Below are 23,992 nucleotides of genomic sequence, written 5' to 3'. Positions count from 1 at the left end.
CAACCCAACTGACTTGAATTACAACATTAACAAGTACAGGTACGAAGAAATACCTCATACAATGAGTTCCATGCAAACTGGACAGTCTGTTTAATTCCTGAAACTCACATAAGGTAGAAGAGAGTTCTCAAAAGTTGTTATTTGAACTCCATGAGTATGTCCTAGCAGGTAGATGCCCCCACCATGCAACACAATAATAATATTTTAAATGTGCAACATTTATTGCATTAAATTCCTACTTCTCTGGGTCCTTGAGTCATCTCAGGCTTATGGACAGTTTACAGCACACACACTATTTATGAGACTCAGACTCTGAACCCCAACACTCCAGAGCTTTGTGGATAATGGCTGCCTATACACCACACAAACCTCACTAAACTCATTCCATACGTGATGTCTTCCCTTTCTTCCAAACAGGCCATGTCCATACATGACCACAGCTTCTCACAGAAGACCAATTGTCTTCCCTCTAAGTGCTCACTTTTAAAATCATTCTTTCAACTCCTACTTTCCATACTCACTCCAATTGCGGGTACCACTGTTTGCTTTTAACCTTCCTTGTCTTATATTTTTTAAGATACTTGAAGTTAGGAGGTGTATGGTACAAATATTGCTACACTCACTAGAATTCAAATGCATATCTGTTGTGGTCCAGTAAAATTGTGTTTCTCAAGATGGCTCTGTGAAAGCAAAGATGTGGTGCTCTGGCTTGGAGCTGAACATCTGCTGTGTCCTGAGGGCTCGCTCCTTAGCACACCACTCCTGGGAGATGATGAAGCCTTCCGGAGGTAGGGCCCCATGAGAAGTCTACAGGTCATTGGGGATGTGCTCCTGAGCAGTATGTGAAGAACTGTTCTCTTCCTTTCCCTCTTTGCTTCCTAGCTATGAAGTGAGCAATATGTTCCTCTCTTACTCCCTATCACTGTCCCAAGGATGCCCACCATGGAGGAGTGGATTTAACCAGCCGTGGACTAGATACTTCAAAGCTCTTAGGCAAAATAGACCTTTGTTCTTTTCAAAGTTGTTGTATTTTGACTAATATTGTGGGTATAATGTAAGGGAGCCAGATAGGTTCTTGTCGGGGTAAAATAAATATAAATTGAGTTTTCAATTCCTGGATCAGATATAGGAAATGAATTATAAGGGCAAGAAAAGGGGCGGGATGGCTGGGAAGAAGATACTCTGAGTGTGCAAAGACAGACAGACAAACAAAAGCAAACACCTTTCGAGCAGTCAAGCCCCAGCAGACACTTTTCCTCTCTCACTTACCCATTGCTGTCTGGATTTCACCCATCCTCCCCTCGGGACATGTCTGGATTTCAGGCTTCCAGTGAGCAGGTGTCTAGGTCTATAATTGAAGTTGGCCACATGTGTTAGACTCATACAGAGAAATTTGCTGAACGTTTGTGCGGAGGAAAGTTTCTTGGTAATTTATCTACCCATACCCATATCGATAAATTGTATAGTGTTGTTCACATTGTAAACTTGAACCTACAACACATGTTCACACAGAGGGTCTCATAAAAAGCCCTATCTATGCTGTTACAGGACGTGGGTTTTTTGAAAGTGCTGGGAAATTCTAAGAGCATAGCTATCCATCCCCATCTCCCCATCCTCTCCACCCAGCCATGACAGTATTTTCATTTTGGTGTTATGTGGGATTTGTATGAAATATAAAACACATGTTAAGTAAGGATTTAGTCTGAGCTCATCTCAGGCATTAGGAATTTTGTCAGCTGCTTTAAGAGCTATTCCATTTCTCTGGCTTCATAGACATTCTTGAGTACATGGACAGAGCTGGGACATCTCTCAGCTCTTTGCTGCGCATTTAGTGCCGTTCAGTCTTTTAGATCCCCCCCTCCCCATGAAAAGTTGTGATAACAAAACTAAAAATGGTGACATGCTTTTGTGAGGTTAATTATTTTAAATGAGGACAGACAGTCAAACACCGGAGAAGAAAATGGCTCTGAAGCTGGCCAGACGGCATTATGCCGGGCTACAGTCGGTTGCTCCACGGCCCTTTTGTTTTTCTCCCGAGCACTGTAAGAGCCATCGAGCTCAGAGAACACGGACATCCTGTACAGGAAATAGATGGTGTGGTGGGGGCAGGAGGGCGCCCGGCACTCATTCCTTGACTCCTTTGGCTAGTTTCACTTGAATACATTAGAGAAGGCCGTAAAGGGCCGGGAAGCAGAGCTCTGCCTGGACAGCTTCCAGCCCCTTCACAGAGCTCAGGAAAAGCTCAGCTAAGCCACACGCATTTTATGTTTTCCCAAGACAAGATTCTGCTTGGTGGGCTCAGGGTTAAGGAGTCTCAGCAAGTTTTTATGGAGACCCTGAAGCATTCTCTTTGTGTTTTCCTCTGTCGCTGAGGGAAGCCCGTTGGTGAGAAGCAAAGTCAGGGACTGCCAAGCTGATGAGCTGCGTGAGGGAGCACCAGTGTGAACGAAACCTCGGTGCAAGCACAGCTGCCCTGCTTCCTGTCTCACAAATGAGTATCTGTGTTTGCACACACAGACACGCACATGTGTAAAACCGCAGTTGAAACAGAAAAACAAAACAAAACAACAACAACAACAACAAAAAAACCTTGGGAAAGTAGATATGTGGGGATTTTTTTTACTTTGACCACACACCATGAAGAGATAGTTTTATGTGAAGGAGAAAACAGCCACCATGCCAATGACAGAATATGGAAGGATGTGAAGACTGAGCTCCTTCCCAAACCAGGAGCTGCCTCCACCATAAAAAAAACCCATCACTTTTGAAGGGAAAACTGAAGCTTATTCTGCTCTTTGTAAGAATGATATGAAATGATCACTGGGGCAAAAAGACCATGTGTGACAAGAACTCAGCCTTTATTTTGGCCATCACAGCCTTTTGTGTTTAGTGTCATAACCTGTGAGTTATGGGGTGTAGGGCACTGTTGCCATGGGATTTAAACCTGTAGTCCTTGAAATTTTCTGCAAAAAGTTCCTTTATCTGCTGACTTAGCTGATTGTTTCTCTCTCTAGGAAATACCCATCTGTTACCTTCCTGGTTTGTGCTTCTCCACAGAAAGCATAATGTCGGTCTTCAAGACACCTTACCACTTTCTCATACTTCTAACTCTTCATTCATTACTAATCTCTTCCCATATTCTCATTCTTCTTGAATTACAATAATAAATACATGATTGCCATCTTATATGGAATGCAAGGTATTGTATAAATGGAGATGCTGGAATGCTGCTAGTGAGAGACTTGCCTCCTGCTTCTCCCAGGATTAGAACATCAGTGTACTTCTAGCGCATTTTAGGAGGACTAGAAATGGTCCCTCTCTCTCTATCTTTCTCTCCTTCATTTCCTGCTCTGCCCTCTCTCCTCTCCCCTTGGTTCTCGTCCTGATATTTGCCAGTGGTCCATGGAGCTTCCATTTGCAAAAACCTTTAAGAAAAGCAAACAGCTGTATTTCATTTGAAATGACGAATTCATTCAAGGACAAAACCTTAGACACTTAAGTTGGCCTTTTGCTTTCAAACTAGAAAGAACATATTACACCTCTGAGCCATTTATTACCCCCTGACATGGAGAGTATGAGTTAAGGTGCTTAAGCAATAGATACATGTTTCTTAAGGACTGTGCAAACATACACAAAAATGTTTCATTCATTCTTGAATGAAATGAGTGAAAGGTAGTTCTACTTCAGCCTGATAGAGCAGCTCCACCTACTGCACAAAAACTGAATTTTCTGCTTCGTAATTGCACAGTGGAACCTCAACCCTACAGCACCAATCATAAAACAGGACTGCTTTGCAGCTAATGGTCAGCATTGAACTGTGAGGAAACTTATCAGAATTTCCTTCTCCTGGTGTTTCCATGTGTAAGGGTGGGTGATGTCAGTGCATGTGCACGCGTGTGTGTGCACACACACACACACACAGACTACTCTTACACATTGAGGGTAGCAATTACAGAGTTAGAGAAGAGGAGATGCACAAGAATATAAACATGGAAGACACAGAGTAACATAGGACACTGTTGGTGCCTGCAATGTCATTTATTGTGAAAAGAAGTGATCTTCCCATTTCCTATAAAATCAATGGTGTGAGAATTAATAGCTTCAACTGAACCACTGATCATACTTCATCTTGAGGCATAAGCTGATTCTTTGTTAAATGAATCCAGCTGTAATGAGCCTTCCTTGAATCTCCCCTTCTCTAGTGTTTTTTTTTCCCCACAATCCAGTACTAACACTTAAGTTTACAGTATCTTTTGAAAAGATGACATACAATGTTGTGTTTTATGTTGTCTCTTTTCTCTCTTTGTGAAGCTGGGGTCACTCATTATCTTTCCAACCGTTTGGATTAGGTCATCTGGTTTATTAATCACAACATCAAATAAATGGCAGTAAACACAGCATGGCCTTGATATGATTCTTTTCATCACTCGCTGGTGTTTGTTCAAGGTCCTGATTATTGACCTTTCAGTTCACTCTTGAAGATGATTTGTCTTGTCTTGAGGATATGGTGTTATCACAAACTGACTTGATAATTACTTTTGCAGCTTCCATCATTCTTGTTAACTTGTATTTGTCAACTATTAATTAATTTATATTTGAATAGAATGTCACACAATCAAAAAGTTGTATTTAATATTTATCAAGTCTTTGTTCTCCAAATAAGTTGAATAAGACATAATTTGTTCTTATATCATGTGACAGATCCATAATTATGCAGTTGATGTATGTTAGAAATGTAAGTACCTAATTGGTTTCAATTTTTATTTTGACTTTAAGTAAGGCTATTTGGGTGCTGGGAGAGGCTCAGTGAGTATACTTTTTGCTGTCAAAGATGAAGACCTTAGTTTGGATCCTATCTCATCATCCTTTCTTCATTATTTAAAATGTTCAAAACAAAACACAACCAATCAGCACCCAAACAGAAGGCCAGGCACGGTGATTGACACCTGCATTCCCAGCACTGGAAAGCAGAGAGAAAGGATGGAAACTAGAGCCCACTGGCCGGAGGTTTGCCCATGGGTGGGTTCCAGGGACAGTCTGAGACTGTCTCAGAATGTAAGATGTGGGCAATGGAAGGAGATGCATGATATTAACCTCTGTACTCTATACAAACATGCATACCTGTACACATATGTGCACACATGTACATACACTGTTACCAACACACACACACACACACACACACACACACACACACACACCACAATTCTTTAAGAACATTATTTGAAACTCCAATAATGTCAAAAGTTTGACTTTCTCATATATACCTGCATTTTATAAAAACATACAATATTTGTTGTAAATTGACCATTTCATTGACAATTTTGGTGCCTATTAAAAGCTGGCCCTGTGCTAGTTTCTGGGGCTTCAATGATTAACAAATAAACATATTCCTCTTCCTCAACAAGCTTCTTATTCAAAAGTGTTCCCAGCAGTAACAGGAGGAAGCTGTGCACACAAAGGGGATGGCAGAGCCCGAGCCGCTGGGAAGACAGGGAGACTCAGGGAGGCAACATCGCTGAGGATAGAGGTCCCAGACTAAGTTTTCAGAGAGGCTAAACTGTTTGCCAGAAAGATAAGTAGAGAAAAGTAAACTTCTAGAAGAGAGAATATCTTGAAAGCCCTTGGGATGAGAAAGTAGGGCAGGATGGGGGATATTTTAATACACTTAGAGCACAACATTGCAAAGTATCTTCTGAGGTGGTTCTGGACAAGTGTGCCGAGGTCGGATCATGGAGGAGATTCTTCATGAGTTTCGACTGATTCTACACGTGGTGATGGTGCTTGGTTGGCTTTTTTGCTTTATATCACTCAAATGAGGGAAAGAGAACAATGACATTTGGACTGATTGGGAAGTTCCCATCCACACTATAGAGGAAGGATATGATGAGCTGAGCGTGATGGAGGCAGGAGGGGACATAAGTTAGGGAGAGACCAGAACTGAGCCTAGGGATAACAATGCATGATGGGCAGAGGAAGGGAAGATTGGTCTCAAATGGGTCCCTGTGGTAGTAAAGCTGATTTGATGGTCAAGTTTCTATGAAATCTTTGGGAGAAATCCTGCTAAAGTCCTGTCTTCAGCATAAAGAGAATTCGATGGTGTCATAACAGACAGACAGGCAGTGCCCATATTAAAGAAGAGTAAAGCAGAAAAGCAGCCAGTAGTCAACACACATCTAGGGGCAAAATCCAGGAACCTTGGATAGGATGTACAAGTTTACTAGAAATGTTGATTCTGCTCTCAGAGACTCACATCTTCCCCACTGTTCTTGCTCTGCATGCCCTGTCACAGAGGACTGGTATGGACAGCTACACCCTCTCATCCTTACCCTGAAGGAGTGCATGGGAGAAGTGGTGAGCCGAGCCAAGCAATCCCTGACATTTGTGCTGCTTCAGGAACTAGCCTACAGCCTGCCTCAGTGTCTGATGCTGACTCTGAGAAGAGACATCGTCTTCAGTCAGGCGGTGGGTGCCCACTCTTGTTTGTAGAGAGCCATGTGAACTGCTGGCGTCCCATCCATGACAGGGGCAGAGCTCCTGCCTGGTTTTACTTTTAAAGATCCTTTCTGGAAGCCTGGCACCTTGTTTTGTTTATGTGGATAAACAGGCTGATACATCACGGACAACTTTTGAACATTTGGTATTGCTTTGTGAAAAGATACATTTCAATGTGAAATGTATGTTTTGCTTGAACAGTGGATGGCCTCTGTGGGGAAGAGAAGGTGTTCCCTGAATCATCCCTGGGACAGCCTATGGGTGAAAAGGAAGGGACTGTGGCCTTGCACTGCAAGTGATGGCCAAGAGCGCAGCAAAGGGGCCGTTTGTACAGAACCCCTTATTTACTCAGTTTGCTCTTAGATCTCAGGAAAAGTGACCTCTTCTTTCATTCATAAAAGAAGTTTTCAAGGCTGCAAGACTTGTCTGTTGGCAGGATGACTCCCTTTGCATATCCATCCCTAATCATGACTCCAAGGCCAGTTCTACCCCCAGGGCAAGGATACTCTTTCTTTTTGTTCCCTCTCTCCAGCCAATGATTCAGGTTCAGAGATCAAGTACCTGGAGGAAAGGAGAGGACAGAGCTTCACTTCGTGGGTTGTTATTGCAAAGGGGTATTTTAACCAAATTGCCCATTTTTAGTATATTGTGCTGTGAGTGGTCCAGTGGCAGATGGGCCTAATCAGGCATTATACTCTCCCTTAAGACTACTTATCCATGATGTTCTTTTAGTGACTCTAGTCACATGTGCAAAAACACAATAATAGCATAATTTGAAAATCTTAAGAAAGTTTAGTGGGGCCATGGTTTTAGACGGTAGACATTAAATTCAAAGATTTCCCACCCTGATTCCAAAATCCATTTGTCTAGCTTCTTTTCAATTCTGTATTCCCAAGTCCTTAGACGATGCTACTCTAGATCAAAGACCATCAATTTATTTTAATAAATATGTGCAAATTCTAGCAGCTTTGTTATATACACTTGAGGAATTTTAATTAAATCTGTGATGTCTCAAAAGTCTGAAGATATTTAAAAACTGAAGTGATGAGTTTGCTGACCCCAGTGAATTTCTTGATTGATTTCTTTCCTTAGCTTGCTGGATTGGTGTGTGGCTTTATCATCAAATTGCATACAAGTCTGCATGATCCTCACTTCCTACAGCAGCTCCACACGGTGGGCTTGCTGGTACAGTATGAAGGACTGCTAAGTACCTATAGTAAGTATTGCGTGGGTTCATATGAAGATCTTATTGCTAGCTGTAGTGATAATACATCTGTCTCCTCAGATAAGATCAAAAATAAAAAGTGAGCCTTTTCTATGCCACATATTACAGAAATAACAGAGCTTCTAACTTCTGTACTCATTCGCCCTTGGGATTCATAGTATGCTTTGAAAATGGAATTGCAGGTTATTTCAGAGTGGACTCTTGAGCAGCCATATGGATGTTTTTTAAATATAGAGATTTATTGATAACAATGGTTTCATTGACTGGATTTTAAAGACACGGCAGCTTTGTGTCTAGAACTGTGCTGTTCAATATGGGAACCTCGTGTGTTTATGGAGTGTTTGAAATTCACCTATTCCAAATCAATATGTTCTAGACATGAATATCAGATTTCAAAGACTAGGAAAGGTAGCATTTTATAGTAGTTTATATTGTTTTACATGTGAATCTGCAGTTTGTATATACTGGGATTTTATATAATATATTATTAAAATTAATGTTGCTTTGTTTTATTTTATTCCTTTAAAGAAATGAAGATCAGAAAATGTGCAGTTATATATGTAGCCCACATCCTATTCATCTATTTCTATTGGATTATGCTAATCTAGAATATTTATTATGCTTCCAGGCTAAATTTTTCAGAGTTTGAAGACAAAATTAGCATTAGGCGATTGATAATTGATAAAATGATCAGTAAAGCTCTCTCTATTCTAAAATACCAAGTAACAGTCCTGTCCATCAAAAGATGTCTAAATGATACTTTGCTTCATATAAGTCTTAGAAATCTCTGGCCCCCAATAAAGGTGAACATTCTTCTTCCCTCAAAAGGACATTGACTTGGAGTCCACTGAAACCATTCTATTTCACTGATAAAAATCTTCACAACCAATTGGGGGAAGCATGCTGAATGGACTCAGTGCATTCAGAAACTCATTCACTGAACTGCTAGAAAAATTCCAGCAGGGAGGCACAGCAGGAAGCACTATTTTATCTTAATAGTCTGTGTGTAAAGGGACCTCTCTCCCTTTGCAGGTGATGAAATTGGAATGCTGGAGGACATGACTGTCGGCATTTCAGATTTGAGGAAAGTTGCATTTAAAATAACCGAAGCCAAATCTAGTGATGACCTGCCCATTCTCACAGGAAGGCGGTGAGTGGTGCCTCTGCCCAAAGCCCAGATGCTGTCATGCTCATGGTGTTTTGTGGGCAAATGTCCTTGGATAGATCAGATTCTGCTTGGGGAGTTTTCTTCTTTTTTTTTTGTGAGAAATACATGCAGATTGGATGATACAAGGAGGTCTTGAAAACTGAGAAGTCCCATGAGTGTTTGTAAAATGGTCATGAGGTTAAACCTGATAATGTTTGTGAAATATAAGAAATCTGAAGCAGTGGTGGCATCCAGAGACTCCTCTTCAATACTGTCTGATCCGAAGCTCTGGGTGTTTCTATATTTGCGGGAATTGCTCAGCTAATAGCTTCATAATTCTTGAGATGACTTCAAATTAAATCAGTTAAAAGCAGCAACATGAAAGGAAGGATATGTTCTATGTCGGGTGTATATGCCACCATTTTTCTTAATTATTTTTGACAATTCACTTTCAGACTGTGAGATTTCCGAGAAGGGTTTTTTAATAAATAGCTTCTAGGGTCAGACTATGACAGGAAAATTTCCAGAAATAATAAAAAATGATGGTGTGTAAAAGAGACTTTTAATAGAAGAATTATACCATATAATAAGTTGTTTCAATCAGAAGTCATCCAGATTTGAAGTGATCTGATGTTAACACTATTAAGTACTAAGTACTCTATGAGTTACTTTAATTTTGAAATAGTCTCAGGTCACAATGTAAACATGTACTAGAGAAAGATGGAGAACAGACTAAGTAAACATAGAGTAATTACTTAGAACTGTGTGTTAAAGGTGCATACAAAACAGCCAGTTCCTCATGCATAGTTGAAAGATAACTCTGGCACATACAGGAAACAGAGCCCTAGGAAAGTCAATGTCTCATCTGGATGTTAATGCATCCTTTGCTATTCATTGGAGGAAAAAATGAATAAAAATTGTTCACAAATGCACCAGGAAAATAGCACAGCTTTGTACATTATTCTGAAGTTTATTACCGAATGTGACAAGCTGATACTTCCGTCACAATTCATGAAGAAGTTTACCAAGCCATTTATGCAAGTGAAGAGAAGGATGTTCTTGCTGAAGACATTCCTTCAGCTGCCTTTATGTTCAGAACTTGTCAAAAAAAAAAAGTACAGGATTCCCAGAAGGACAAAAAAACTGTATCTGGGCACATCCTCTCTGCTATAACAAGAGCCATCTCAAGTAGCTGTTTTGTCTGGGGAGGAGGCTTAGTTAGTTGAATTACTTGCATATCAAGCTCAGAGACCTCGGTTTGATCCTCAGCCCAGAGAAAACTGGGCCTAGGTTCTATCACCATCACTGTGTGTGTGTGTGTGTGTGTGTGTGTGTGTGTGTGTGTGTGCGCGCGCGCGCGCGCGCTCTGTGTGTGTTACTTTTTTTGTGGCCATGATAAAATATCCCTACAAAGAGCAAGTTACATGGAAAGGAAAGAGAAGACTTAATTTGTTTTACAGTTCCAGAGAGGAGATTATTCATCACTGCAGGGGAGACCTGGTAGTCAAGAAGAAGACTGATTACATTTAATCTGCACATAAGAGGCACACACAGAGACCTGGATGTGAGACTCACTAGAACATCTTCAAGCCTAGATCCAGGGACACACTTCTTTCAGCAAGGCTTCCTAACAGTTTCATAACCTTCCAGACAGCACCACCAACTGGGAACAGGTTACTTAAATACATGTAGGGACATTTCTCACAAAAAGTAACACACACACACATACACACACACATACACACACACACACACACACACACACGTACACACAAGCACACACACACGTATGCACACACATATACATACCTTTAAAAGATATCACTAAGAACATGGGAAAACAAGCCACAAACTGAGAGAAAACATAAAAATTGTATGTATTTTAAAGGACTTGTTCCCAAAATATAATAAGACTTTTCACATCTCAAAGATAACTTAAAAATATAATGTAAGGAAAAATAGAGTACCTTAATTCAACACCAAATCCTAAGCCCTGAAATTGTATGCACACAAGTAACACTAAACGGACTCAGCAGGTTGCATTTGTGTATTGTTCATATATGTGATAATAATAATCAAGGAAAGGAGGCCATTCGTTGGAGAAGGAATAACAAGGATGTGAGGACATGGGAGAAGGAAAGGGAAGAAGGGAAAGAAACTGTGTAATTAGATTTTAATCAGAAAATTTAAAAGGAAATAACTAAACAGTTTCTTTAAAAATCAAATCCAAACCTACACTTTAATTCTTAACTATATACCCAAGAGAAAATGAAGCATTTGCCAACCCAGAAATATTTACCTAAATATTCACTGTGAGACTATTCACAATAAAAATTATGCATAATCTATATTCACTAATGAATGCATGGACAAAATGTGACAAGGTGTACTAACATGCTAAAATGTGACTTAGTAACATGCATCACCTACATATGCTGCAACATGGATGACGTTTCAACATGAGGTGACTCATTTGTGTCTTAATATTCTTGAAAGAGTTGAAATAAATATCAGCCTATGAGAAATAATCCAAGAGGAAGTAAACAGAGAAAATTACAGTTTCTGTATTTGAAGGGTGCTGCCAGTATCCATGGCTGCAGGACCCATGGGGCTCCCAGTTTTCTCAGCCATCACAAGGAAAAAAACAAATGTGAGTGTGTAGCAGTATTTCTCAGAGTGCCAACCAGCTCCCAAATGAAGACATGGAGACTTATTATTAATTACAAATGCTCAGCTGTAGCTTAGGCTTGTCCCACTAGCTCTTTTAACTTCATTTAACCTGTTTCTACTCATTTATGTACTACCCCAAGCCTCATTTACCTCATCTATATACTGATCATTCTGCTTTCCTGCTTCCTCAATGTCTGACTGGCTGCCCCCAGCAGGTGGGCTGGCTGCCCCCAGCAGGTGGCCTGTGGCCTGGCTCCCCTTTTAACTCTGTCTACCAGCCCTGCCTATCCCTGTTCTGCCTAGCTATTGACCACTCAGCTTTTTATTAGACCAATCAGATGCCTAAGGTAGGCAATGCAACACATCTTTACATCGTTAAACAAATGCAGCATAAACAAATGTAACACATCTTTACATAGCTAAACAATTATTCTGCAACACAAATAAGCGCAACACATCTTTATATAATTAAACAAAGATTCCACTCCACAATATGAGTCTATGATCAATAGTGTTTAACAAAATGTTTTACTGGAGAATTTAGAAGGATTGCCTGAAGGAGACTCACTCTTTGTCCTGTTCTTTTTCCAATATGTGAATTATGCTCTTGCCTACAGCATATGCTTTATCCACTTCCTAGGGTAAACACTTTACATGTCTACACTCAAGTCTTTCCTGCATCAGATAACAAGTGTAACATGTGCAAGGAGAAGAGTTCATTTTATGGATCCTAAATTTTCAACATTGCATAGTTAGGATAGATTTTTAATGGAATTTTCCAATGAAAAATGTTTCTGTTTTCTGCAAAATTTTCAAAGGAATCACAAATGCCAAAGGTTACATATTCAGTTATTAAACTATTTTACCTCCAAAAGCCTAAGCCAGTGTTGTATTCCAACCTGTTTTTCCTCTGAAGGAACCACACACAACCTAAAGCAATAGCAAGTGCCGTTCTTTCTCTGTCCTTTACTGTCTGCAGTGAACACTATGTGGTGGAGGTCAAGCTTCCAGCGACAGTGTTTGAGTCGCTCCCTGTGCAGATTAAAGAAGGGCAGTTGCTTCACGTGTATCCAGTTCTGTTTAATGTTGGGATCAATGAGCAGCAGACCCTTGCTGAGAGGTAAGCTTCGTGAGAAGGATGATGTTCAGCGTTTCCTTGAAATGCCATATTTCTGCTTAGAGAATTTAGACATATGTATGTATAGCATTTGCCTTTCAATCAATACACTATCTAGTTACTTCTTGTAACAAGATAAACTGTACATATGAAGGAATCATGCCCCTAATTAAATTTAAATGTGTCCAAACTTTGAGAAATATATTGAATGTAATAGGAAAATATGAACACGACCTGTGAGTGTGACCTGTAGAGTAATCTCAGCCTCTCTCATTCACAGACTTTTAAAGAGCTAGTTAGGATTTTCAAGGACCAGTTAGCCTCCAGACTAGACTAGTTTTATCATCTGCGTCATTGAAACTGCACTATTGGTGACTGTATTTTGAAAGCACTCTCCTTTCCTCTATCTCCCTGGTAAATTAAAATGTATCTTTTAATTACCTGGGAGCTGTATGAGAGTGATAGGATTTGAAGAACAAACAAAATTGCAGAAGAGGGGAAAGCTGAGGGATGCGGGAACGCCAGTTTGCTTGACACCCTGACATCAACACGCTATTGATCCAGCCAAATCACTTCCCCTCTGTTCTTGGGTGCCTATTTTTCTGATTTCAAATTTTGGTCTATCCAGGCAACTCTTGCATGTGAGATATATTGCATAAATCCTATAACATTTTATTTGATATTTATCTCAAATAATAAATACATATTTTATATGATCATTTTTAGGTAAATAAATGTGAATTGTATACATCAACTTTGACTAGCCTAGAAGACTAGACAGCTTAAAAGACTAAAATTTATTCCTCACAGTTAAGAGGCTGGAAAATCCATGAGTCAGTTCCAGGGCATTGGTTTCTGGTGATGGCTCTTTTTCTAAATGCTCACATGACCTCTAATTTACACATAGGTAGGGGAAGGGCAGAGATCATTGATATCACATTGTAAGGACACTAATCCCGTGGGGTCAGAACCCACTCTTATATCATTGTTTAACCTCAGTTATTTCTTTAGAAGCCACATCAGTAAATATAGACATACTGGAGGTTACAGTTGCCACATGACTTTTGTGAGAACACAAAAGTTTAGTCCAACAGGTCTGAGAACCCTGAGGAAACTGTCCCATGTGTTTTGTGGATACTATATTCCTGTTCTTCAGGTACAGTTTGATATAGATGTAGACTATGGCTTCTGCCAGTCACTGCTTTGCCAAGCTCTAGGACATAGTGAGAAAAGACTGCCCTCCTTTAGAGGAAGTAGGTCAGCAAATATCACATGAAATTTGGGTCATGAAATAATCAGAGATGTTGAAGAGACAAAGCTAGTTAAGAAAGAATGTTAATTCTGGGATAGGAACTTTTCTGTAGGGAGGTGGTTCTCAATCTGTGGGTAACAATCTCACTGGGGGTCACATATCAGATAGTTAAATTATGATTTTTAACAGTAGCAAAATTACAGTTATGAATTAGCTGTGAACTAATTTTATGGTTGGGGTCATCACAACATGAGGAACTGTATTAAAGGGCCACAGCATTAGGAAGGTTGAGAACCACTGTTGTAGGGGAAGCTGCCCTTCACTGGCTTTGAAGGACAGATAGAAAGTCATCCAGCTGACATGGGAGGTAAGAAAGTATACTCTTACTAGAGGAAGATAACATGGGGAAAGTTTCATTGGCATTATAATGCTTAAATTAGGGAGAATGGTCTAACTAGCCCACAAGCATCTTCTCGAGGATTTGTGGAGGTGAGATGCTACAACTAATGGGGCTGAACTCGGTTTGTTCCAGACAGGGTTTCTCTGTGTAGCTTTGGAGCCTGACCTGGAACTCACTCTGTAGACCAGGCTGGCCTCGAACTCAACAGAAATCTGCCTGCCTCTGCCTCCTGAGTGCTGGGATTAAAGGCATGCACCACCACCACCACCACCACCACTGTCATGAATTTGGTTTTTATAGAGAGATGAGAAACACTTCAGTTTAGTGACCTGATATGATAAAACTAGATGAACTTTTCTAACATTTTAACTTAATGCACAGTGGGCTGTCTGATACACAACTGATATTAATAAGCATTTTCTGATTGAAATCAAGTTCTAGGAATATGTTAAATGAGGGTGGAAGGGGAAAGAGGGGCAGGAGGTGTAACACTGAAGTGTCTGCAAAGCACTTTGAGAGGAATCGCACCTTGTATAACGGTAGTGATAAAAGCAGAAATTTGAAAACCCCAGTGAGTAACATGGGAGAAAGAGAGGGAAGCTGAGTACTGCTTAGATTCCAAATCTGAATTTGTGGTAGAAATCAGAAGCAGTTTAGAAATAATCAATAGAAGAAAATGATTTCAGTTTGTGGTTGGGAACAAGTAGTAAATCTACAGTGAGACTTCAGTTGACACCTAGGAAAAACATATATAAATTTGGATGGAGGTTCTTGTTGGAAGCCACTTGCTAGAGAGACAAACTTCAAGTATGAAACTGGGACACACTCAAAGAGAAGACAGTCACAGTGGAATGCAGGAACAAGCTTTGTGACGAAGGGGGATGAGAGGCACAGGTACACAGCTGCTGGACGTCACAGGCCCATACTGAATGTGTTCAGAGTTAAGTCCTCTCTGGCAGAATTCATGGTTACACCAGTGTACCCCGTGGTTGGCAAAGGGCAAGGTGACATCTAGTCCAGCTTCCAGGCATGTTCTTCTAGACTTCTGAGTAAACATGAGCAGGAGATCCTGATGGATAGAGACAGATGGGATGCAGACTTGCAGAAGAGGTGTGGAGTGGGTTATAGGAAAAGGATCACCATCTATCTAAAAGGACAAGACAAAAAATGTGACTTTTTGGTGTTGTTTCATGACACCTGACAACCTTCTTTGTGTTTGTTGTTGTTGTTGGTTTTTTGTTTGTTTGTTTTTGTTTTCCTATTTTCAGGTTTGGCGATGTTTCTTTGCAAGAAAGTATTAACCAAGAAAATTTTGAACTTGTTCAAGAATATTATTCGATATTTATGGAAAAGATGCCTCCTGATTGTAAGTATATGAGTTGTAGAAAACATTAACAATCAGTTGTTGATTAAAAATCTTCGGGGGAGGCTGGATACAAAGGCTATGACTAAAGCAGCATGGAGTGGGGAGAGAAGAATTTATGAAAACTATATATGGTTCCCAGTACAACAGCATCATCATCCCTGGGAACCCATCAGTAATGCAGGTCCTCCATTCCCTTTAAGACTCCAGCATCCTCCAGGAGCCCATTCTTCCCAGTGATGTCTGATCCATAGTAGTGTTTGAGAGCTTTAAGTATGCCATCCTTATTCACAGGGTAAATCAAAAGCAGGTTATTGGAAAACTGTGAAGGGTTTCGTTATACCAAAAACAACCATATCACCTAAAAAGGAAATAAGTAAAAGTACTTACAAGCATTGCCTAACATATGAAATATAAAATACTTATATACTCAAGTAATTTAAACTATTCAAATAAATAAATGTTTAAAGATTTAAGAACATTAAATGTTCTATATTACCAACTATATAGATTTTTTCCCTAATGTCCATGAGGGATTGTTTTCTGGACACTCTACAAATACTTTAAATGAAATCATTTCTGCTAATAAAAACCGAGTGCAATCTAAGCTGTATGGAAATGTCTACTATGCTGTATTTTTCTAGGGAATAATCACATATACACAAAGTCTATGACAGATTAGGACAGATGTAGTTTAATTTCTGAACACTTCTGGTCTATGGTGTTTGAATTCATAGATGGTAATCCCATGAGTGGAAAAGCTGACTATATAACCAAGTGTTTTTAGAAACTTAAAATCTATTATATAAAAATAAATTTGTTAAATTTGTTTGTAGGCAGAAGTTATCTCACCAGCAACTCCCGAATACACGGCAGCTGCTTCCCAAATTGCCACACAGAGGCTTATATTGATTATAAATGCTCAGCTGGTAGCTCAGGCTTATTATTAACTAACTTTTACACTTAAATTCATAATTCTTATCTATGTTTAGCCATGTGGCTTGGTACCTTTTCTCAGTATGGCATTCTCATCTTGCTTTTCCTACGTTTGATGGTGACTCCTGACTTTGCCCTTCCTCTTCCCAGCATTATTTTAGTTACCCTGCCTATAGTTCCTGCTTGGCTACTGGCCAATCAGTGTTTTATTAAACCAATTGGAGTGACAAATCTTTACAGTGTACAAGAATATTATTCCACATTATTCCCCCTTTTTGTCTAATTATAAAGGAAGGTTTTAACTAACATAGTTATATTATATACAATAAAAGCAGTTATTAAGAATTACAGTAACATTATCTAATACATTTGCATTTGGAAAATTATAGAAAATAATTATCTACCTTATCATGGCTAGTCTTAAGTTTTGTATCTAATTTACTTTCTATTATAACTAAGGAAAACTATAATTATAACTATTTAGTCTTCAGCTCCACTAAAGACCCCAAAAGGGTGAAATGCTACCTAATGTCAGGGATCTCAAGCTTCCTGGACAGTCACCTGATGTTCTTCTACAACATTGAGACATCCAACTCTGGCCTACAGGCTTAGCATATCTGACAGATTTTCCTATGAAGCAGGGATTATGAGGGACTGTCCTACCTTGTCTTGGCAAAGTTCAGCAGTCATTTTGTTTTGCATCCTGCTTGTCTTGTTTGGACAGTAACTGTCAGCAATTGAGACAAAGGCAGTTTCTTTGCCCACATGGCTAACTTTTGCCATAAAGAAAACAAACTCTATATGGAGTTTCTTGAATGTCCATCATCCTCTTTGAAGTAATTTGTGCTGCCAGGAGCAGACATGTCTCACTGTTGAGAAAAGTCTGTTCTTAAAACATTTTAAATGACATATTCTGTAGGTCTTTGAAGTGTTTGAGGATGGCCTATCTATCTGAAATATATCTCTGTATGACTTTGAAAACATACCTAACATGATTATAAGTTTGCTATATAGATGACTGTTAATCTGTATTTCTTAATTATATATTACATTTTTAAATGAGCTGCATAAACATAATACTTTAAATAAGAGTAGAAATATACATACAAGAAAATAAAGTTAATGTTAAATTTGTATCAACAAATCAAAACCCATACTAATGTAAAATATGTAAGATTAATAGTTGTTTTTGGATTAAAGTAGATTCAATAATCTACTCTTTTATCCTATCATTTCTGTATCTCCCTTTCTTTTCAGAAGAAATTCCCTGAATCTAGTCTCCTTTGTTTAGCTTTTTTCCTGACTATTATCCATAACAACTTGTAACCAATTCCCCTAAACAATTGCAAATATCCATAATTTATTTTTGGAAATGTGAACATAGCTCTCTAGACTACTTTCTGTTGATTGGGGGAGCTAGTAATCTTTGGGGGACCCTGAGAAAATTTAGGATTATGGTTAAGTCCTGACTAGAGTGTTCTGTGATGCTGGATCATTGCAGTAAGCAATCTGGAAGCTGTTTTGGATATTGGATCACCTGGGTTGTTATTTTCATTGGTGTCTGGTTCCCTTGCTCTGAAAAATATAAAAACTTTTAAAGGTAACATACATAACTGTATTAGTACAAGTACAGATTGTGCATTGTGCACAAGTCAGCCAAAGATAATTTTTGTTTTATGCTTGAGCATGTAGAATAAACATCATATGTCTTGTAGTTCTTTTAGATCTCTTTATGTTTGTAGCCAGTTTTTTGAGGGGTCTTCCTCAATCAAACCTGATTTTTCTTAACCCAGAATAAATACACTGCCTTTGATTTCCTGTGGAAACAAATGCATAACCTCTCCCCCAAAGCAACATATATTTTGACTTAAATTTTGAAGTCAAGATAATTAAAAATGTATAAATTGGATGAATCCAGCACCATTTATAATCAAATGTCTCTTAGCAGCTGTTACTCCTTCTTCAGCAGTCAAACAATTCAAATACAACACAACAACATACAATATCCAGACTCTCTGTGTATTTTTCATCTTTACATGGCTTTTTAAAATATTACTTTACTCCCTTTTTAAGGACTTTACTTATTATTTTAAAACTATATGTCTCTTTTTTATAACTGTCTATACATTCTCTTTTCTCTCCCAAAACTATGTATATTTTTTAAATACACTATGACCCATTTAGAGGCTCTTTTTTTCTGAATATTTCCTTATTGTGCATCTGTAACATTTTCTTTCTATCTCCATGAGCAAAAAACCTGCTGTGTGACTTAGATCATGTTGGCTGGTACTGACTCCTCCTCCTTGGTTCCCTCCGTCTTATGGCAGAGGTACATTTACCACTAGCTCTGGGAACCATGTTTATGGTTCCAACTCTGAGAAGTATTTAGGTCCATGTTGCCACTGAGTAGCTTGCTGCCGGCTGCTCATAAATACCATGTAAGTGTTTAATAGCAGGGCCTCTTAAAAGAGCTGCCCATTTTTGCTGCTAATGTTGAGTCAGGAAACTTTCACTTAAAAGAGCAGTGCCTCTGCTTGTCACTAGCAAACAGAGCCTACCCCCAAAAAAGCAGTTACCAAGAAGCCAAGTTTGACTTGACTTTTGTGTGTTTAGAATCATTTTCAAAGCTTTTTCAGGCTTTATGTGAAAATTCTTGCTGGACCTTTGCCATATGTAGGCAGAAGTTTTTGTCCCACCAGTAACTCCCAAATACCTAACAGCTTCTTCCTAGATTACCACACAAAGGCATATATTATTTATAAATGATTGGCCTGTACCCCAGGCTTATTACTAACTAATTCTTACACTTAAATTAACACATAATTCTTATCTGTGTTTAGCCACATGTCTTGGTACTACTTCTCAGTATGGCATTCCCATCTTGCTTCCTTCGCATCTGGCTGGCGACTCCTGACTCCACCCTTCCTCTTCACAGCATTCTTAGTTTGGTTGCCCTGGCTACACTACTTGTCTGGCTACTGGCCAATCAGTGTTTTATTAAACCAATTTGAGTGACAATTATTTACAGTGTACAAGAGGATTTTTCCACATCACTTGTTATTCTTTAAAAGTGTGATACTTTCTAAATCATTTTGTTCTTTGAAATTAAGATATAGTTTTATCATTTCTGCCTTCCCTTTCCTTCAATTAGACCTTCTCTTGCTCTCTTGCTCTCGATTTCATGACCTCTATTTCTTTAATTGTTGTTAAATATACACACAAACACATTTGCATATGTATTATACTATTATATATATTATTTGTAATATATATTAAATTAATTTGATCTGTCTGTGTAAGGTTACTTGTAAGTATGATTTTGTAGCTGACCACTTGGCATTGGATAACCAACTTGGGATCTCTTTCCTGAGAAAGACTCAACATCCCTTAGTTGCCTGAAATTCTTTATCAAGGACTGAGGCAGTATGAACTTTCTGTCTTTCACATCAGCATGTCTGTTGGTGTCCTTGTTCAGGTCTTGTATAGGCAGCCATGTTGATGAGATTTTTGTGGGCATAGTTTCTCTAACATTTCTAGGAAACTAAATCTCAGAGCAAACTTCCTGTTCCTCTGTCGCCTCCTCCCTCGTGGTCCTTTAGTGAAGAAGTTGTGCTGTACATGTATAACTTGGGGCTAATTATCAAGTCACTTGTTCTCTGTATTTTGATCACTTGTGGTTTTCTGTGGTGGTCTCTGTCTGTTCCAAGGAGACACATCTTTGATGAGGGGTCAGATCTGCACTTATCAGTGGATGTCATGGATCTTGGAGGGCCTACAACTGCCACTTTACAAAACCGAGCAAAATTTCTATCTACATTCTAAATATTAACCCTTATAACCACAGACTGAAACAATTAAATTGAGCCAACCACATCCGACGTGTTAAATCTTAGTGTACTTGATTTTCCCTGCTTTGTTTCTTATATTTTCAAATGGCAACCAAAGAGCTGTGTTAGGAGAATAGAGAGGGAGGGGCTAAAGAATTAGCTATGATGGCAAGAACTATCATTCTGGTAGATATGACCATTCTGAGTCATCTCTTTAACCCATAAAATCTGTTATTATTTTTACAGTAAACTTAAGGAGCTTATATTAAATGACAGATAATTTATCAAATATAATACTTGCTTTTATTAATGCACTATACTTATGTTGCCTGTGAAATTCATAACCCTATGTTTAAATTACTTACAAGTGAAATGCTTGGATTCTATATGGTTTTCGAAGTAAAAATTACTTCTTCTCTGAGGATGCCATTAATCTTAATGCATATCCTCTACCTTTATCACATCAAGACTATGATGGGTCTTCCCTAGGCTATATTTTCACTCAGTGTCAGAGAGCTCTTATTTTTCTTTTACTCATATAGGAAAATTTGGGTGCAAGTATAATCTTCCCCAAGTATTCACTAATTCCATGACATATTCACAGACTCAGTGAATATTCTCAATTCAGTAATCTATAAAAATGCTTTCCTTTAGTAGCTGCTATGAATGTTACTGAGCATTTAGCCTTATGTGTTAGTAAGTAGGAGTGTGATGTAAAATAAAAAGTGGCCCATCAGCCTTGCCCATGTCCTTCTGAGATGCTTGGTACAGTCTAGTGAATTACCAGCTAATCTGTTTAAGAATCTCATTTAAATTCATGTAGGATCCTATGCTCTCATCTTCTTTCAAATGAAAAAAAAGGGACCATTATTGGAAGGCTTAGTGGGCTGGAAGTTCTCCAGAGTATGTAGTCACTCTCCTGCCAATCTTTGCTGAACATTGGTCCGAAGCACTAGCATGTATCAGAAATAAAGACCTGGTCCAAGTGTCTGCAGCCAGCTGTTGTTGGTTCTTACTCCTGGTTTTCTCTGTAGTGTTGCAGTTGTCAGGGGTTTATGCTTTCTGCCCTGATACCAAGGCAGGGTAAATCTGGAGCTGTCTCCCCCTGGCCATTGCTGTGATAGTCACCTGCACCTTGATCAGCTAGGGCAATTCAGCAGGCGGGACTAGCGCTTCACTCCTGATCTACATATCAGCCACGGGTTCCCCTCTCCTCCCTCCCCCCAGCCCACCCCCCATTCCCATCTCCTCCAGGGCAAAGACTCCCCTGGGGATTCAGCTCAACCTGGTGGACTCAGTCCAGGCAGGTCCAGTCCCCTCCTCCCAGGCTGAGCCAAGTATCCCTGCATAGGCCCCAGGCTCCAAACAGCCAGCTCATGCACTAAGAACAGGTGCTGGGTGCCTCCCAAACAGTTCAAGCTAACCAACTGTCTCACAAGGCTTGTTGCTGTTCCTTTCCTGCCTCCCTCAAGCACTAAGGTTTAACTTTTGCATTCAGAATAAAGTCAAAGAAAGAGCTCTTCTCTAACTCACTAGTGCAGATAGCTTCATATTTCAAAGTCTCCATGTTGTTGAAGATGTAAGCAAGAGCTTAGTAGAAGGAGCCAGAGATGTGTTCTCCCCTCCTTAAAGGAGGAAGGACTGACTGCTAATTTATTACATCCAAAGTCATGTCCCTTTTTCTAATATTATATTCAAACCTTTTTTTATTTGTGCAAAATGCAGTGAATGGTATTAACACCCAGGTCTAATAGAAATTCACCAAAATGGACTTCTTTCTTCACACAGTTAGTGTGGGCTGTGCAGCTTGATTGGAGAGCTAAGAAGGAAAACCAGGGAGGACATTTTAGCTGTTCTAAACTATTATTAAAACATTTGACATCCTTGTCGTATATAATATTTCATCGATTGTAACAATAAGAATTGCATATAAAATACTTCGTTGCAGGAAAAAAATCTCAGGTTTGCAATGAGAATAAGTAATATTGTCATATATTTCATCATACATATGCAATTTTTGCTGGAATTCACATTCAATTTAGCAGGCACTGGCAGAGATGATATTATTTTTAATACTCGGTGTCAATCACCAAAGAAGATGAAGATGAGTAGGGCTGCGCCCTGGTAGCTTGCAGTCTAATGAGTCAATGTAATCAAGTGATAATCTACAATTAACTCCAAACCCCTTTGCAGAAGAGAGTGGTTTGGAGGTGATGAATTTTTCTCAAGTAATTTAGCTCTATGGTTTTTCTGCTGTTGCTTTCCTTTCTCCAGGATAGTTTCTGATACACATGCCTCTACATGGTTAAAACATTCAGTTCTGTAGTAGAAAAAAAATGAAGCATCTTACATAACTCCTCCCCTGACAAAAATGAGGAAATAAAATATGACTCTTGTGCTTTATTAGAATTAATTTTAGATAAATTATGTGAATAGATTTCTCTATAATTCCAATAGAAAATGAAGAAAAGATCTGTCCATGCAGAGAACAGGAGACAGCGCACCACAATGGGAAGTTACTCTGAGTGGATTCAAATAAGAAAGTAACAGAATTGTTATCCAGCGGAGGTGAACAGAGAGAGCAAGTGCATTTGTTAACAATGGGGATTAACAAGAAGAAGCAATTAGACTTGGGAAATCAATGGCAACATTTTATGGAATGGTTTTTAGTAAAATACAAGTCCATCATAGGCTTTTAAGGAGAGAACCCATATGGTATATGTAGGAAGACAGAGTAAAAGTCATACCCTTCGGAAACTCAACAATGTACACTAAGAGACACAGGCAGGCTCAAGTCAATAGAAGTAAGTAGGAGCACTGTTTCATCTTTTGTTCCCTTTCATTTGTCAAGATGGCAGGTGCCTTACTTAGGGTTTTATTGCTGTTTAGAGACACCATGACCACGGCAACTCTTACAAAGAAAACATTTAATTGGGGTGGCTCACTTATATTTCAGAGGTTTAGTCCATTGTCCTCATGATGGGGAGTATGGTGGCCTGCAGGCAGTGGTGGTGCTGGAGTAGCTGAGAGCTTTACATCTTGCAGGTGACAGGAAGTAGACTGATACATGGGATGGTATGCTGAGCATAGAAAACCTCAGAGCCCTCCCCACAGTGGCATACTTCCTCCAGCAAGGCCACACCTCCTAACAGTGCCACTGCCAATGAGATTATGGGGGCCAATTATATTCAAACCAGCACAACAGATGAGCATGTTTAAGGATAGATGGAAAGCTCAGGGTGGTAGATATGGTCTAAGGAGGTGGTCTTCCTGAGAGGTTCTAGAGAAGGGGACAATGGGACCCTTGCCACCACCAGAAAGCCAAAGTAAAGCCCATAGAGTGAGCAAAGGTTTCCACTTCCTTGTGAGGCAAACTAGATGATCCTAAGGGGAAGAAAATCAGAATTCTGGCTTCTAGAAAGAGAAAGCTGCCCTGGCTGTGCGGAGTCCATGAACCTCCCAGTGTGAAGCCTCTCAGAATTAGGCCTGTTATAGCTCGGTAAGCATTGTATTCTGCATGCAGGTGATGTTCTAAGGGCTCATAGTATGATTTGAGTTGT

General features: G+C 39.3%; 1 protein-coding gene across 9 annotated transcripts in view; it reads left to right on the top strand.

The window, feature by feature from the left end:
* Nucleotides 1-23,992, top strand: part of Inpp4b (inositol polyphosphate-4-phosphatase type II B) — a 726,443-nt gene that overhangs the window by 645,742 nt on the left and 56,709 nt on the right. For all 9 annotated transcript variants that reach the window (XM_037206141.1, XM_037206136.1, XM_037206137.1 and 6 more), the window contains 5 exons: nucleotides 6,293-6,465; nucleotides 7,588-7,711; nucleotides 8,753-8,870; nucleotides 12,517-12,657; nucleotides 15,575-15,672. In XM_037206141.1, the coding sequence (XP_037062036.1) occupies nucleotides 6,293-6,465; nucleotides 7,588-7,711; nucleotides 8,753-8,870; nucleotides 12,517-12,657; nucleotides 15,575-15,672 (654 nt within the window). The remainder of the gene's footprint in view (nucleotides 1-6,292; nucleotides 6,466-7,587; nucleotides 7,712-8,752; nucleotides 8,871-12,516; nucleotides 12,658-15,574; nucleotides 15,673-23,992) is intronic.

The sequence above is a fragment of the Peromyscus leucopus genome, chromosome 5 (genome assembly GCF_004664715.2).
Source record: "Peromyscus leucopus breed LL Stock chromosome 5, UCI_PerLeu_2.1, whole genome shotgun sequence".
Classification (NCBI taxonomy): domain Eukaryota; kingdom Metazoa; phylum Chordata; class Mammalia; order Rodentia; family Cricetidae; genus Peromyscus; species Peromyscus leucopus.
The sequence above is the reverse complement of the archived record's forward strand: the minus strand, read 5'-3'. Positions and strand labels throughout refer to the sequence as shown.